General features: G+C 31.7%; 2 protein-coding genes across 2 annotated transcripts in view; one reads left to right on the plus strand and one right to left on the minus strand.

Moving 5' to 3' along the window:
• The window catches only part of LOC132949017 (homeobox protein orthopedia), a 47,696-nt gene extending 35,305 nt beyond the window's left edge, over positions 1–12,391 (minus strand). The window contains exons 1-2 of the mRNA XM_061019763.1: positions 11,724–12,391; positions 1,988–2,469 (exon numbers count right to left, since the gene is read on the minus strand). Coding sequence (XP_060875746.1) covers positions 1,988–2,469; positions 11,724–11,766 — 525 coding nt within the window. The 5' untranslated portion in view covers positions 11,767–12,391. The remainder of the gene's footprint in view (positions 1–1,987; positions 2,470–11,723) is intronic.
• On the plus strand, positions 7,330–8,812 carry LOC132949436 (zinc finger BED domain-containing protein 5-like). Its single transcript, XM_061020322.1, has one exon. It carries the CDS (start codon positions 7,884–7,886, stop codon positions 8,775–8,777), a length of 894 nt encoding a protein of 297 aa, XP_060876305.1. The 5' UTR covers positions 7,330–7,883; the 3' UTR covers positions 8,778–8,812.
• Positions 12,392–15,548: the final 3,157 nt, after the last annotated feature.

Raw genomic sequence — 15,548 nt, forward strand, 5'->3', positions numbered from 1 at the left:
GCCAAGGTTGGCAAATTTTTTTTTACTTAAACTAGGACAAATATAGTTTGTATAGGTAATTTTTGTGTGAAAAATTACTTCCCCTCCACGGTTAATCACCAGTTTTAATAATTAACATCCTATGTTTTCATAATTGAAATACCAGTATACCACACGTCCACACACAATGGTAACCACTCTACGACATATTATGTTTATAATGTGAAAACTAGCTCAATATTATAAATCTGAATGAGTAATAAACAAAATTATCAATTAGTGACAAGCGAGAACAAAATTTTCCGTAAGAAAACGGGAGAATGTACCTATTTAAAAAAAAATTCATCACCAAGCTCGGAAAATAATTGTAATATAGATTTAATCAATCAATCAAGTTATCAATTTGGTATTATTTATTATACTTATATTGTACTTCTAATAGAAATGTTTAGTAAAAGACAAAATGTAAACATAAATTATTAAAGTTTGATTCCGGGCAAATGGCCGTTACGAAACGCTTTATCGAGACATTGGGATGCTTTATTCAAAAGCTCTACAGTCCTGACAAAACCGGGACGTATCTGGTATGGTAATTGGCAACTCTATAATAGTACCCATATTTGTATATGAGATAAGTAGGTGTTTATATTTTATAGTATAAGATAAATACTATGACATTTTAAATCTCAACATATTCCCACGAATTGCATATGACGTGCTAGACAGCTGACAGTATGGACAATATAAATAAGTAATGATGCAGTAATGAATACAATATACATCATACATGTATACGTTTTCATGTGATCGCATATACACGAGGTTTCCCAGGTTTGAATGCCTTGCGGCTACAACCATGCTGCAACTATGGTGCTATATTATATTACCTACAGTACGCTGATAATGATTTATAGGTAGGGTTAAAAAACAAATTAAAAAAACATTGAAAATACATAGTCACAATATTAATTTTTGAACTGGGACGAAATTCGGATGCACAAAATGTCAAAATCAATTATATTATTCACAGGTTCCTTGTAAGATTAGATAGTTTGATATGCCTCTACGATCGTTATTTAGAAATTAGAATTTATTGTATTTATATTTTTAATTGTTTGGAAATTCCGTGGAAAACCTTTGTAAAATGATTTATGCACATTTTTAGTAAGTATAACATAATAATATATATATATATTATATTATAAATATCGAGTATTATTGTGTATTATCGTCTGTTTGTTTATAAGGGTTTCGCATTTCGATGTAATGTAACTGTAATGTGCAAGTGATTTTACTGCCGATCCGAACGTTATTGGTATTCAGACGAACATCATAGGATGTTTGGCGACGATTGCTGAGTGCTGTACACGTGTGATCATATAAACAAAGTATAGGCACACGCCCCGAATAACGTCCACAACGCCACAGTATCAGAAGGATAATTGAAAATTGTTTGTAAATACTACATGCTATTATATCGGATATTATCATCTATAATATTATGCATAAATATAATATATTATTAATAATTATTAACTAAATACACGAAAATTCCCACACACACATAGATTCACGTGATTCATAACTCACGCACTGCATTCAAATTAAAAATACTCTAAATAGTATATAATAAGTCCAATATAATGTGATATTAACCAATACCCACCTATATGATTTAAAGAATTATAACTTATATAGTCACGAGTTCGATTATATAAAATGACTAATAAAGGAAAAGCGTAATATTATTGATGTGCGTAGTGATATTATTTGATCTAAACGGGTCCCCAAATAATTGTCTTAGAATTTTTTGTAATTTTCTTTAATTTGTCAAAACTAGAGTGCCAATTGCCAATAGCCAATAGCCAACTTATAGGTTCTAGTCCAAACGGGTCATGCACTCCTGCCCAATAACACAGCTTATTCGACAAGTTTTGGGTTTTCTGATCACATCATATGTTATACAATTTGTTTAGTCAGTAAAAAGTGAAAATAATATATATTATACCTGTACTCGGGACTCGGTGAGACCAATCCGCATGGCGATCTCCTCTCGCATGAAAATGTCCGGATAGTGGGTCTTGCTGAAACACCGCTCCAGCTCGTTGAGTTGCGCCGGCGTGAACCGGGTCCGATGTCTCTTCTGCTTGTTTGGCTTTCCGGCGTCGTCACCGTTGAGCCCGACGCCACCACCACCACCACCACCACCACCACCAGCGGCGGCCACAGCGGCAGCAGCTGCCAGTCCGTGACCGGCCGCAGTTGACAGGTCAAAACCGCCGCACGACAACCGGAACGGTCCACCGCCGCCACCTCCGGCGCCGGTGGACAGCTGATGCGAAGGTGACGGGCCGTTGCCTTGCTGCAGGTGACCGTTACCTGTGCCGCCGAGTCCGTGACTACCCCCGACGTCGTGTATACCTCCTCCGCTACCACCGGTCTGCAACTGGTGTAGCGATCGATGTTTGAGACTATCGAAGTCCTTATGGCCTGTGGTGTGCGAATGACATCAACAAAAAAAAAGAAAACACGTCGATATATTTTACATGATGCGCGAGTATAATATTATATAATATTATTATTTATTAATATCATCCAAATATGATTTATGTCTAAAATAATTATATATTTAATATTATAATATTATTATTATTTTCCGTATGAACATTATTGCCGTATACAGTGTTCTAGTGACAAAGTTTTGACGCATAATATTGTCGAAACTCCGTGACCACCAGCTGTAATATATATAGGTATAAAACACTTGTGAGTTATAATATTATTATGTCGAGATTGTATAACAGTCGGAGAAAATATCGAAACTACAAATCGGATGCGGTGTGTCATTATAAATATCAGCGTCTACCTATAGTGTGTGCGTGCGTCAGTATAGGACGTCGATATTATTTGTGGTTGAACCGAGGACTGAACGGGTGTTAAAACTTAAAAGGAATGACGACGACGCCGATGCAGGGCAACGCGATGATGTTACACGTGCGCGCGTACATATAGCGGTAACAAGCGGTAACGGTGCGGTTCGGGGCTAATTTGGCGTTGGAAATTAAATTTAACCGACCGTCCAATCAAAACCCGAGATTTCTAATATAATCAACTGACGGCGATGTGCAGAACACGTATATATAAGTGACGGGACGAGGTGCGAACGCACACGCGAGAATAATATTCTTGTATAAATATATGTATAATATTATGTATAGGTAATATGTATAGGTATAATATGTACAACACAGTACACACACACACACACACACACACACACACACACACAGCAGGTAGGATGTGGTGGACATGCGCACTCATCGTTGTCCGCACGGACTTATCGTGTTTCCCGCGCCCTAATGCTACCAAGCTATATCCTTCCGGTTCCCTCTTACTCTTTCTCTCATTCGGTGCGCGTTACCGTTGACCTCAAACGACGTACAATTGTATCATATAATATCGATCCACGATACTTATAAATTATAATTGGACATCAACTACAAAAACATAACATATAAATAGCGTAGCACACTACATGATATAGTGTATATTGTATAATATTCAAGTGCGCCCGCAGGATAAAATCCCACCCGGGACAAGATAAAAATTATTTATAATCTAATATTAGTTATAGCGATATTGATATTAAAGTACATGCAGTTAAAAATTCCCAGAGGGGGCAATGGCCCCCTTGGCACCCTCTTGCGGGCGCCCATGTGTATATTGTACCCGGGTACATACAATCTACATAATATTTCCAATCTGCTTAAACAACAACATAGGTAGGTATCATAGTAATATATTTATTTTTTTAAAAACTTATTTAACGCTTTATAAGTGCATGGTTATTAGCTGGTTTTTTACTGTGGGGGTACGATTGGTTTAGAACACGTGTATATTGGATGATTATATTACAAAAAAATCCGGGTGGTCTGCAATGACTGGTCACCCATCCTGGAGCTAAGGACGCCTACCGATGCTTTACCTCAGAACACGTTAGTGACTGCAACCAACCACCGTGCCACACCAAGCCCCCATAATAATATTATGACAATATATGACAGTTCTTACAAAATAATGTGGACTGTTGAGAGTTAACTATAGGTATACTATACAGATAGGTACTGGCTAAATGCAATTTTTACGGTTTTGCATATTAAGTTGGAATGTATATAGGTAATAGGTACCTAGCTATTATATTTGTGTTAATTTGTTTGATGGTTCTATAAGCGATATTTACTAGAATAATTCTAGTAAAATTACATAATATATTTATATTCATTGTTCTTATCGTCATTGTTATGCTTATATTGTCTTGCTGATATAGCCTTATTACCTAATGTTCTACTTTATTAATTGTTATAATTATCATAAACATTATTACTTGCTTTCTGTTATTGTCATACAAATAAATAATATATAAGCGATATTTAAATATACATAACGGTTGTATAGAGGCTGTATAGAAGAAACGTTTTTCCAGTTCCACGTGGAACTTAAGAAAAAAATTTAATTTTACAATATATTGTTTGAATTTGTCCCTTAATTGCGGGGCTTGAATAAATTCTATTTAAAAAACTTTTAATTTCGTCATCTATGGTTTTATATACACCTAAGTAAATTTGGCAGTAAATGTTTATTGAATAGACTATATTGTAGACTTTCATACCACAAATACGCAGTACATATACCTATGGTTTTTGGGGTATGAAGTATGTAGGTATAGTAGCTAGGTTTATTCAGTGGCGTAGCCAGGGTTATGAAATAGGGGTGGGGGTCAAGTATAAATCAAACCAAGTATTTTACAGTTTTCGTATATAAATAATACAGTCATTAGGGGGAAATGTCAAGGGGGGGGGGGGTTGAACACCCACAATCCCCCAGACTAAGCCACAGGGTATATACATATTAGTATATTACACTTACACTTGCACATATTACTGTTATACACTCTAATATTATAGGTAGAAAACTAGAAACCTATATTATATTACACATATGTGTAATGCTATCTGTATTATATTCCGTGGAGAGTATTTCTGCAAGTTATAGGTTTCTAAACATAAGTTTATAAGGATATAAGGTCCCCGTTGTGTCCGTCCGTCCATCCATCCATCCGTTATAGTTACCAGTACCTACATATTATTTACGATTGTTAATACATTTAATAAATATATTCTTTTTAAATTGTATAATATGAAATTATAGTTTATTGCGTATTGCCGTAGTTTTATTAAAATATATAGGTACGTTTAGAAACTAGAAATTTAGCACGCTCACAGAGTGAGCTTTCCTAACTTGTTTCTTATTGTTCTTAGTATTCTTAGGGCCAGTTGTATACCATCTCCGATTAAAGTTAACCAAAGTTTAATCGGCCGAATTTGGCCGGTTATAAAATCTGTTATCAGCTGATTAAGCGTAATCTAAGTGCAACCGTAGACGGTACAACTGGCCCTTACAGTATTGGATTTGAGTGAAAACATTAGCTTTTTTTTTTTTAAATTTTAGTCAGTGTGCACCTGCTTAACTTTATATTTATTTTCATATGCGCATATACTGATTTTAGAGTAATTTAATATAATTTCCATTTTATTACGTTATATAAGTAGGCATATAGGTATTGGGTACTGCTTATTATATAGATACCTACATCATATATGTACAATTGCACCTATACAAAATATCTACGACGGTGTATGTGTACAAAACTTAAGTATAAGTATAAAAGTATAAAAATGTTGTCATGCTTAGTTACATATTATGATGGTTGTAAAATTTAAGTGTACATTTATTACTGTTCGTGCAATACTGCAATGTCCATGTCAGTCAATAATACTGACAATACATTGCACATTTTATCGCATAGTTTCTACTGTTTGTTTTACTGATCTTATGGTTTCTTTAAGTCTGCAGGATAATAAATACATTAAATCAAATAACAAATGAATGTTGAGAAAAATACTGAATAGGTATAAACAAATAAGACTTAGGCCGATATAACACCGTGTTATAAACCTAAAGACAAGTCTTAGGGGCTTAGCTTAATTATTGTTGCCAGTTGGATTTAAAACCTAAAAGTGTTCAAGTTATGAGTAAAAATCATCTGAGAATACTTAATTAATATATATACAACGTAATCATATAGTTTTATATTTGAGTTTAATTAATGGTTAATGTAATAATCTATACATATATATTATAGGCTATAGCTATACTACTAGTATAATTAATTATAACACATGTGATGATTCATATAAATATTTAATGCAATTCAAGTAATTTATTATTGTTGGTGGTTAAATAATCATAATATGTATTATTATTTGTAAAACATAATAATATTTAAAACGTATATTTCAGTTTAAGTATAATAGCAGCGTTGGGTAAATTATTTTTGAAAAAGTAATGAAATTACGTTACTCGTTACATTAAATATTTTTTATTAAATTACATTCGCGTTACCCGATATTATTTTTATCACGTTACTTTACTTTTTAGTAAAGTATGGAGTAACAATTAATAATGTTACTTTTTTTTTTTTTAAATAATTACAAAATCAGTCCATGACGAATAATAAGTAGTAGGTAGTATAAGTATTAATGGGATATTATATGAGTATTCCTGGGATCTTTAACAATATTGTTGATTATTATTTGTTATAAAAACATTCGGAATCATAAATAAATATTGTATATTGATTTTTAATTTTATCAAATATCCTAGCCTCTAGTTTTTGTCATACATTCTACATTCATAACTTATTATAACGTGGTAGATAACACGTGTTACGCCATAGAAATTACTTTTTAAAAGTAATTTCGTTACAGTTATTTGTAATTTGCGTTACGTTATACTACCCAAGTACCCAACCCTGAGTAATAGTATATAATATAAAGTACTTTTATTAAATAATAATTAATAATTATTTTATTTTGTATTATTCACTATAAAGTTGATACTCTAAACGAACCGAATTAAATAATTTATTAATTTTAAATTACAACATGTATTTAATAGAAATCATATACATATACTTATGAATTGCCATTTTATGTATAAAAATATATTACAAAATTTAATCATTTTTAATGGATTGGTGAGACATTTAATTTTATTCTTATTACATTTTAGTCATTGTGATTATAAGCTATATTTATGTTGATGACTGATGATATGAGTGATTAGTGATGACCTTGAAAAATATTTAAAATTTTCCGTTATCTACAATAAATTATTACTGTGAATAATTTTATTATAAGTATATTGCCCTGTATAGATATAATATTTATGTATAGGTAATATATTATAATATCTGAATATCATATTTCTTATAAAACAGCAAGTCGTATAGTATGTTGTTATTACTTATTAGTTATATTACCTATAGGCTATATAATATAATTATTTTTTTATTTATTTTCTTTAATATCAGTAAAGATTACTAGGCCTCACTGAGTTTAAATATATATAGTCAATACGCATAGTGTATATTGTATATATATACCTATCATGGACGTGCTCAACGGGAGGGTTAAGGGGGTTAAACCCCCCATCCCCGTGGATACTTTACAAGTGTAATATGTGTATACCAGCGGTTCCCAAACTGTGCACCGCGGTGCCCTAGGGGCACCGCGAGCACTTTCTGGGGGCGCCGCGGTCTACGTTTCATAAGTTTAAAATGTATATAAAAACCATATGCCCAATTACTGGGTTTGATATTTATCAGTATAATATTATTACTAGATATGATTTTATGGGTAATAAATTATTACAAATAATTGTTGATTGTTGACTGATTGTACCTTTATTATATTCTAATCATGTCAGACGATGTATTCAATTAACTATTACTTATTAGTCTGTTATTTCAAACTGACAACGAAAATGCACTGAGAGCTTCCTACATGGTGAACTACCGAATTGCTCAAAAAGGTGAAGCTCATACTATTGCTGAAACGCTTATAAAACCATGTCTTATTGATATAGCAACTTGTATGCTTGACGAAAAATTTGGCAAGGCTCTTACGCCGTTAATGGAATTACGAACTGAAGTTCTTTCATTTTTAATGGACCACAACGTTACATTGGGTAAAATCATGAATGATGTAACACGGCTCTGTCAATTTTCATACTTGGCTGATATTTTTAGCAAAATGAACGAGCTCAGCCTTTCCTTACAAGGAAGGACTATGACAATTTTTGATGCCAGCCACAAAGTAAGTGCATTCAAAAGGAAAATTGATTATTGGGCACAGTGTACTACTAAAGGCAAATTTGAATGTTTTCCAATAATGCAAGCCTTTTTGGAAGAAAATGATGAGCAGGCTTCTACTAATATTGTCAACGAGATTATTGAGCACCTCAAACAGCTAAAAAATTCTTTTGAGCAATATTTTCCTGCAGATCGGGAAGTATTGTTGAAAGACCATGAATGGGTACTGAATCCATTCTCAGTTTGTATGAAACCTTCAAGCTTATCTTCAAGTGATTACGAAAGGTTGATCGATTTAACTTCTGACTTAATATTAAAATCTTCCTTCAACAGCAATGCGTATGCCGAATTTTGGTTAAGTTTGAAAGACAAAAGTTATGAAGGTTTAAGCGAGAAAGCGAAAACACTATTTTTACCCTTTGCCACTACTTACTTATGCGAGTCAGGATTTTCGTCATACGCTGCAACTAAAACCAAATACCGCAATCGCCTCAATGTTGAACCTGACCTCCGACTCCAATTATCAAAAATAAAACCTGACATTGCAAAACTGTGCCAAAATAAGCAACCACATACATCACATTAATTAAAATTAAATTGTAAATATTTTTCATTTGTTATATTTTTATGTAATAATTATAATCATAATAACAATAATTTTTATTTATTTATCTTTTTAAAAATGCATTAATTTATAATTAAATTAGTTGTGTAGCTTAGAATGCTTAGATTGTATTAGGCTTAATAAAATTAATAAAATTGGTTCTCAATGAGTACTTTTTTTGTTCTATCTTTCATGTTATATACAGCAGGGCACCGTGGCTAACTTGGTGCCTCTAAAAGGGCACCGCGGAAAAAACAGTTTGGGAACCGCTGGTGTATACTATTGTACTTACATAATATAATTATAATAATTTATTGGGAACAATTGTAGTTTAACACCAACGCGAATTTCACTATTTTTTTTTTCGGTAACTTATGTATTGCAATGAATTGCAAAAATTAATTGCCGGAAATCATTAGTTTTTAAGTTATAGTCTTATAAGCTCACGATTTTCTGTGTTTTACGCATTCGTACAACGCAATATTTTACTGCGCGTTTGGAACTATTCTGTTTAACTGAACACCCCTTTTTTAAATTTTTTGTTTTTGTTTTAACGTAGGTATCAGATATTTAATACATTTAATATGCTTTAGCTGAAATGATAACTCAACACAATCGAAAATTCGCAAAATGATTTTACTCAGAACTATTTCTTTACTCAAAAATGATTTTTTCATAACTTTAAGGTTTTAAGAAATCAACAAAATATTACCACCTTAGAGTTTTTTTTAATTTTTTCAATATTGTAAAATAAAAAAACAAGCACACATTCTGTTTATATGAACAGCTGTTTGTTTATCATGTATAGGAATATGAAATTATGTTTTCTTTATTTTTAATAAACTATCGTGCAAATTTCTTAAGCTTAAAATTATAATAATACAGAAAGTGATAGTGTCACCGGATTGCTTCATATTACATTTTTTTCTATGTTGTATAATACTTAAAATATATTATATATATATATATATATATATATAGACTATAAAGTGATTCCAACAATTATGTTCATTGCTCACTCTGTTTTTTCTTTAATCATGTGGATTTATTAAAATTCAGATTTTTTGAATATTATATTATATAGGTACTTAGTACAAATAAAGTTAAATAATTCAGAAACTACTTTTTCGCATTTAAATTCAGATGTACACGTTGATATTTATCACAAAATAAAAATCATCTAACTATATTAATAATAATTCATAGAAAAAAAGAGTGTTGTTTACATTTGAAAAAAATAAATTTTTAATATCACAGCTAGGACACTTTAATCTAAGTATTTAAAATGATGGTCTTTAAGTAAACTTAAAAATACTAAAAATCAGAATATGGATAAATTTATTGTAGAGGGATAATTGGGGGTTAAAACGGGTTAGTTGTCAACTGGTTCTTCGTTAAAACTTCAATGAAATAATTATTAATCATAATAATTTGTGATAAGACTTAATGTTTAAATTAAAATAGATACATTTCATATGGAACTTTTAATTGAAAACCGATATCAAATAATGATGTAACAGCTAAAAAATATTTTGACTTAATTAATCATACTATTATTTGTAAATCGTAATCAATATGCGTTAAATGAAAAATATATATTATAATATATACCTATTATGGGCTATATAACCATCATATAATATAATTTATTCAACAAATATAAATAGATATTATAATATTAGTTCCGTTTGAAATTATGGTAATAGTTTATATGTTATTTCTTTAATAACTAACACGATACAAATTCACTGCAACTTTGACATTTAAAAATCTAAACCTTCTTTCACTTGAAGTATTGACGATATTTGACCTTAGGAGTTCTAGACATTGCCACATTACACAGAAATGCAGAATACCTTTTATCCTTGGATAAAGACATAGGTATATCAGTAAAAGCATATATGTACAACAGTTAAAGTTTATCATTACATTATCATGTTTAATAATTTTTAGAAATAAGTATAGTCTGTAGACGCAATAGTATTAAAATTGTGTTATATTTTACTATAATTAGATGCTTTAATTATTCATTTTTAATAAGTAATAGTTGCATTTAATATTATTTTTCAACATGGTATTAAGATATTATAATATGTATTAGCTACCTATATATTATTTATTATTATTAAATATAGAAGCTATGTGTTGTATACTGATTAAATATATAAGTATGGCTATATCTGAACGCACAAACAACAGTATATAATTATAAAAGTTTATAATTTACTTGCAATGAATAATTTGCTATATTGACATAATGATTAATTTAATGTCAAAATCTTCTGTAAGATTTTTCAATTTCAAATTAGAATAATGAAAAATGGATATTATAAAATAACATGCAATATACCTATATATTTGTTTTTATCATTCACTATCTACAGACGATCTATCTCCGTGCTTTAATTGTTGAATGATAAGCTTATTTTGTATTTTTTTGTTACATACATTTAGATTTATTTACCTTTATTTCACGGGAAAGAAATATTTATATAGGTACCTACACGTTATACCTATACAAGTAGTTAAAACTTATTTTTTTATAGGTAACGCAACTATAAAATCATTTATACAATTTCATTATTTGCATAGTTTTTGAAGAGCATTCAAAGATCGTTTAATATTTTACTGGTAGGTGCTTATTAAAATATGATTTTATTATTTAGGTACAATATTATTTAGGAGCCTACCTGCAACTATGTATCTACCTATTCAAAATAAAAATTAGTTATCATATATATTTAACTTGACGATTTAATTTTTATACAAATTACGTTTAAACGATATAATTTATAGGCAGGTACCTATATATAATATAATAATTATAATAATCATATTTGTGGTTATAAAATGTATGCTCAATATTGCAGCACGAATGCTATATTATTGTACTATAAATATATTTATTTTTCTATACTATATGCTTACCGCCGACATTATTCGGGCCAATTATACTGATGTTGTTGAGCATGTTCAGCCTTAACCCCGGCCTAAACGGTATCGATGACAGAATTGTGATCGATTTTTGATTTTCTGCGTTCGTAAAAAAGTAAAGGAAATATTATTTAGAACCGCGACGAGGACGAATAACGAAAAATCACTAGACGCTCTCAGTTTTTGATCGCGTGCCGTTGGCATCTGACCAACAGTCGAATGAACCACCAACGGCAGACGTCCCTCTAGGAGGGCACAGCCGACGGTTGGCCAAGGTCGTCATGTAGATAGGCGGCGATCGCGTGGAAATCTTTCAATCCGATCGGCAGGACGATGTAAAATTGTAATGAGGATAACTTGTTTGAGTTAAAATGTATTATTATTATTTGTTTGCTGTTTTACGCGCACTGTCGCAAATGGTACGCGGCGGAGACAACGGACCGACGACTGTATAGGTACTCGATAAATGATACTCGCACGCGCGCTGTACGATATATCCGATGACGGTGTGATACGGTGTATGGTGCTAGCGCGTGTGGTACAACTACGACGGCGCGGGTGTTGCATTCGGAAAACGCGTCAGCGACAGTGGCGGCGGTCTTATGGCTTGCGCCGGTATAATATACCGAGGCAGTGGCGGCTGCGGCCACCGGCGGCCGCTCGTCAGCGACGCGCGTTGTGCCGAGAGGCGTTGGCATCAGCAGCAGCATCCGGCCGGCGTTCTGATTGGACCAATCGTCGGCCGACGTGGGCGTGGTCAACATCAGACCCGGGAGCCCCGTCATACCGTCGTCACTGCACGCCGCACATATTTTGCGTCCGTTCACTCGTAGTCCACCCGACCGATGCCGCTGCGCCAGCAGTCGGCACCACCACCGTCGCCACCACCTCCACCACCACCACCACCACCACCACCACCACCACCACCGTCGCCGCCGCTGCTTGATGGCCAGCGGCACTCGAGTAGATGATAGTTCTGCGAATTGAAAATGAATGAATCCTAAACGCGACTAGAGAGACAGAGTGAGGAGAGAGAGAGAAAGAGAGAGTATAAGCAAGGGAGTGAAAAAGATAGACTTGAAAACGCGTAAAAAACCAGAATCGTGGCAAGAACAGTGCAGAAGTGAAGTGAATGACTTTACTTGGTGGGGGTAGAGAGTAGAAAACGCTCACTGTTTTTCGTATTTTTTTCATTCCTACCGAATTTCCAGGTATATATAATATTATACCTACAGACGGGCTAATGAAATATTGATTAGAGTATAACGTCAAGTACCGCGCGTTTATACGAGGGTGGTTTTTATTTATTTCATGCTATATACATCCCACTTTTTCTTTTACTTATTTCTTTTATTTTTATCGTCGTCATGCGGTTTATTTGTTTTTATTGTTTGTATTGTTCATAATATACCTATATGATAACGAATTGATTAAATGGAGTAGGTACATGTATATACCTATATACAAGCGACAGCAATATAGATGCAATATGAATTTATTGTACGTGGGTAGATATCAGAAACTACGTGATATTATATTGAAGATAATATTATATAGGCATTTCCTCTGGGAATTCTACTTTCTTAATAGATAATTTTATATATATTATTATACAGGATGATTCACCAGGCGTGGTCACCATTTTTTCTTCAATGGTGCAATTTTTTTCAATATCTGACTCTCGGAATTTTTTTACATAGGTACGATCTTTATAAGTATAAATAAAGATCATGTTTTCAAATTCTCGAGATTGATACAAATTAAGGAGTGTTCTGTAAAGATAGAAACTTCTGTTTTTGAAATGAGAACCCCCCCCCCCCCCCTTTTTTTCTGTAAATTATTTAGCAGATAGTTTTTCTGAAAATGTAGCTGTATCAAAAAATCTAAAAGAGTAGTTTTTGAGTTGTTTAATTAAATAAGTTAACAATGTGTAATCCCATAACTAAGAATAGTAATATCACAGATTATATAAATGGGTATTTGGAAAATATTTGGACTATATGGTGATATGAATAGTAGTAGTATTATTATTAGTAGTAGTTGTCAGTTGATATTAATCTATTAACATTCATAATTTGTAAAAATGGTCAATGTATAAAATACTATGGATCCAATATATTACATCTATTTTATATTTTTTTAAAACCATTTTTAAATACTACTATATACTCAAATATATAGTACAAACATTTTGATAACTGCGAAACTACCCGTTCAAATTTTGAATTAAGTACATTAAGATTTCCAAAAAAATTATCCACTAAATTATCTACAGTAAAAAGCAGGGTTCTTATTTGAAAAACAGAAGTTTGTATTGCCACGGATACTCCCTAAGTAGTACAAAAAAATCTCAAGAATTTGAAAATATGGGTTTGAAGTATATGTAAAAATTTAAAAATTTGAGTTTGAAAAAAATTCATTATTAAAGAAAAAAATATAAGGGTGAGCATGCTTTGGTGAATCACCCTGTATATACCTGCAAGTTTTTGCTGCATCGACATGAATGTGACCGTTTCACCCAGACGATATAATTATTTTGTTGGTCCAATATTACTGCATAGATAACTGTAGGTATACCTACGTTTAAGATTATATTTTTTTCAACTTTATGCATAATAATATATATTATGTTAAGTGCGGTATATTGTGCTATATTTTATATTGCGCGTGGGTACATATTGTTATATAATTTATATGAAATGTATTTCGTTTGAATGAAATTATTTGATGTGAAATTGGATATTATTACATGTTTAAAATACAATTGTGAAGAATGAAGATTCATAATATGATATTTTTATCTATAGGTAAAAATAGTACGTACTACGTACATAATATGCAAAAAAGTATTATTCGTAACAATTACCTACCTAATATTAATTATTACATTTTCAATAATTATTCGCCTCATATAATATAAATTTATCTAGTTATTTAATTTCAATAAAATATCTTTATTAAGGACCTCGGCCATATTCGTTTTTACCCAAGCTCAGACCGAGGTTTAGTACCACCATTGTTCTCGTTAATCGTTATTCATTATCATATAATATCCAATAATACGGATATTTAATATACGTCTTTATCTAGTGGTATCTTTCGCGAAGATTCTTCTAGCTGGAATTGTTGTTAATAACAGTTTTTATTATTTAATTAATTTAATTAAATTTAATTAATTAATATAACAACTTGTTATATTCATTTCACCAATTTGGAATCTTGTTACTACATTAGTAACAAATTACCTCCCGATAACTAAATTAAGTGCTATGCCAAAATGGATAAAAAAGTGATTAGAACCGGAATTACATTTATAATACATTTTAAAATATTATTATAATTTATTAACGAACTACATAATATGGCTTTCGCAAGTCAAAATCGAATGGTACTAATCTTATTACAATATTATAATACTCTTGTGGTTTCTGACAATAGCCAGGCCGATGTAAATTATAAAAACCTGCAGTGTCGCCATGGCTAATAATTTTCAACCGACCGCTTTACAAAAAAAAAAAAAACGGGTAAGTTGAAGTTGCTCTGCTGTACAGTAGGTTATAAGTGAATGACTGTAATTTCATTCCCATTTGGTTAGGACTCCCAATATATAAAAATATCCAATGGGCCGGGCTGGGCTAGACCTACATTGATGCAGACATAAAAAAGCGTACGATACAGTCAATGTTACATAATTTGTCATTTTTAAATCTAATAAAAAAAATGTAGGTACCAAAGTAATTTGTTATATTGATTATTGAACAGGATGTTCGAAATGTTGTTTTTACATTTTAAAGAAGAAGGTAAAGTTTTATTATTCTT

This window comes from Metopolophium dirhodum, chromosome 7, assembly GCF_019925205.1.
Source record: "Metopolophium dirhodum isolate CAU chromosome 7, ASM1992520v1, whole genome shotgun sequence".
Taxonomy (NCBI): domain Eukaryota; kingdom Metazoa; phylum Arthropoda; class Insecta; order Hemiptera; family Aphididae; genus Metopolophium; species Metopolophium dirhodum.